At 43.4% G+C, this 2,159-nt stretch overlaps 1 protein-coding gene across 1 annotated transcript in view; it reads left to right on the top strand.

Annotated features, from left to right (window-relative positions):
* The window catches only part of Tat (tyrosine aminotransferase), a 10,229-nt gene that overhangs the window by 5,836 nt on the left and 2,234 nt on the right, over positions 1-2,159 (top strand). Inside the window, exons 8-10 of the mRNA XM_004625800.2 lie at positions 953-1,105; positions 1,413-1,541; positions 1,882-1,965. Of these exons, the coding sequence (XP_004625857.1) occupies positions 953-1,105; positions 1,413-1,541; positions 1,882-1,965 (366 nt within the window). The remainder of the gene's footprint in view (positions 1-952; positions 1,106-1,412; positions 1,542-1,881; positions 1,966-2,159) is intronic.

Genomic DNA, 2,159 nt, shown 5'->3' with positions numbered 1-2,159 from the left:
TCTTTGTGACTGGCTCAGCCCACCCTGGGGGCGGGGCTGGCCAGCATGTGATGTGGTGCTGGGGATTGAACCGTGATTCCTGTGTGCTTGCCTAGGCAGGCACTTTAGACTGCTAAGCTATCTTGCTGGCCCACTACAGTAATCTCAATCCCAAATTGTTTCATGAGATTGAGAATAGTAGGCAACTGGAATAACTGGAAGCAACTATGAATCATTTCAGTACAGCAAGGCAATACTCACGCCCTCTTGATATATAGATACAGATATCTCCGTGGACATATATCTATGTCTATAGCTATAGCTATCTATCTATATGGGAGGAGAGAGATGTAGACCCATGACTCCATAGCAGTTTTCTGAAATCCAAAAAGCTTTACAATTCAAAGGTTCTTGGAATTTATTTGGTATCCAAACCTATATTTATTTGGTTTCAAAATAAAGAAATATCTTCATATATGTTTATAGCACTTGTAGATGTGAGAAAAAATGGTAGACATGTTAATAGTCTTTATTAGAGGTACTATTCTAGACTGCTCTGGGAATGTTAATGTATAGTACATGTGTTATGTAGCCTTCCTAAACAACTTTGCATTCTGCAGTACAGCTGAGCCCAGGAATTTTAGGTAAGGGATTGAAGATTCATTATTTCATTTTTAAATCTATAATATCAGTAGTTACTGATTCTGTAGAGCCAGCTCCATGAAGTGTTACATACATCACAGGAGAGGAAGCCATTTCCTCATCTTAAATTTCTTTTAGTCCATATCAGACACCAAATTCTTTGGAGAGTCCCCTTTGAGGCCTCTTGGAATTCAGTCATGTAACTCTACACTAATCAGGCTGCAGAGTAGAAAGGAGCCAGTAAACCCGATGCTTTTTCCTTTGAGATATGAGGAAATGGGTGAGGAGGGACGGGATTCAGAGGGAAGTAAGCAAGATCCCTTCTCCTCAGGTATTTTCAGATTGCAAATACAAACCACTGGCCACCCTTAGCACCAACGTTCCCATCCTGTCCTGTGGAGGGCTGGCCAAGCGCTGGCTGGTTCCAGGCTGGAGATTGGGCTGGATCCTCATCCATGACCGAAGAAATATTTTTGGCAATGAGGTGAGAATGATGTGGGAAAACAGCATGAGTAATTTAGAACATATATTTGCACAGTGGTGGAGAGGTAGGAATTTTTTTCCCCTTTCTTGGCTCTATAGTTCATAGTATCTGGAAACCTGCTGGGTAATAATAGTAACAGTTCTCTCCCAGCTCAGTTTTCATGTGTCTGGATCTGGGAAGAAGTTCTACCTCCAACTTTAAGACTTCAGGAAAGGGAATCAGTAACAGTTATGACAGCTGATACTGTAAATCCTCAAACCAGGATGCATGTGAGTGGCTAACTAAAGTGTTTCCTGGATCCTTCCAGATCCGAGATGGGCTGGTGAAGCTGACTCAACGGATCTTGGGACCTTGCACCATTGTCCAGGGAGCTCTGAAAAGCATCCTGCATCGCACCCCACAAGAGTTCTACCACAACACTCTAAGCTTCCTCAAGGTAAGAGCAGCTCATGCCCTTTTCCTTGGGGAGTTTGGGAGATAGAGAATGCCTCCAGTTGTATTAGGAGCAACTGGTCCTCATTTCTGGAATAGAGTTCCAAGATGGGGCTTCTGAACCACAGGATGGCTTCAGTGTAGCAACCCACACACTCCTCTTACTTCTTCAATTCATTCTGCTCCTGGCCATTGACTTCAAGTTATGGGTGTTTTTCTTTAGACTCTAAATGTCAGATCACACCTAGCTTACTGGCCTTCAATAATGACAGCTCGACTATAATTCCATCATTTTTCTTCTACTTAAAATTTGATTCTTGACATCTCACTGCCTCTTCTTACAGTCCAATGCTGATCTCTGCTTTGAGACATTGTCTGCAGTGCCTGGACTCCAGCCAATCTGCCCTTCTGGGGCCATGTACCTCATGGTGAGTATGTAGGGAACAGGCGTTAGATCTATGCATGTCATAAAGCACAGGGCGGGTGTTGAACTCAAGGCTGCCACAGATAGCTGCCCCAGGTGTGTGCCATTCACAAAAGACAATGGGCGAGTTCCTCAGCCAGTCAGTTGAGGACTTATTCTGAATTGTCTCACCAATATGACCTAATCTCAATGTTCATG

The sequence above is a fragment of the Octodon degus genome, unplaced genomic scaffold (assembly GCF_000260255.1).
Source record: "Octodon degus isolate 3935 unplaced genomic scaffold, OctDeg1.0 scaffold00011, whole genome shotgun sequence".
Classification (NCBI taxonomy): Eukaryota; Metazoa; Chordata; class Mammalia; order Rodentia; family Octodontidae; genus Octodon; species Octodon degus.
Note: the sequence above shows the minus strand (reverse complement) of the source record. Positions and strands in the feature narration are given on the sequence as shown.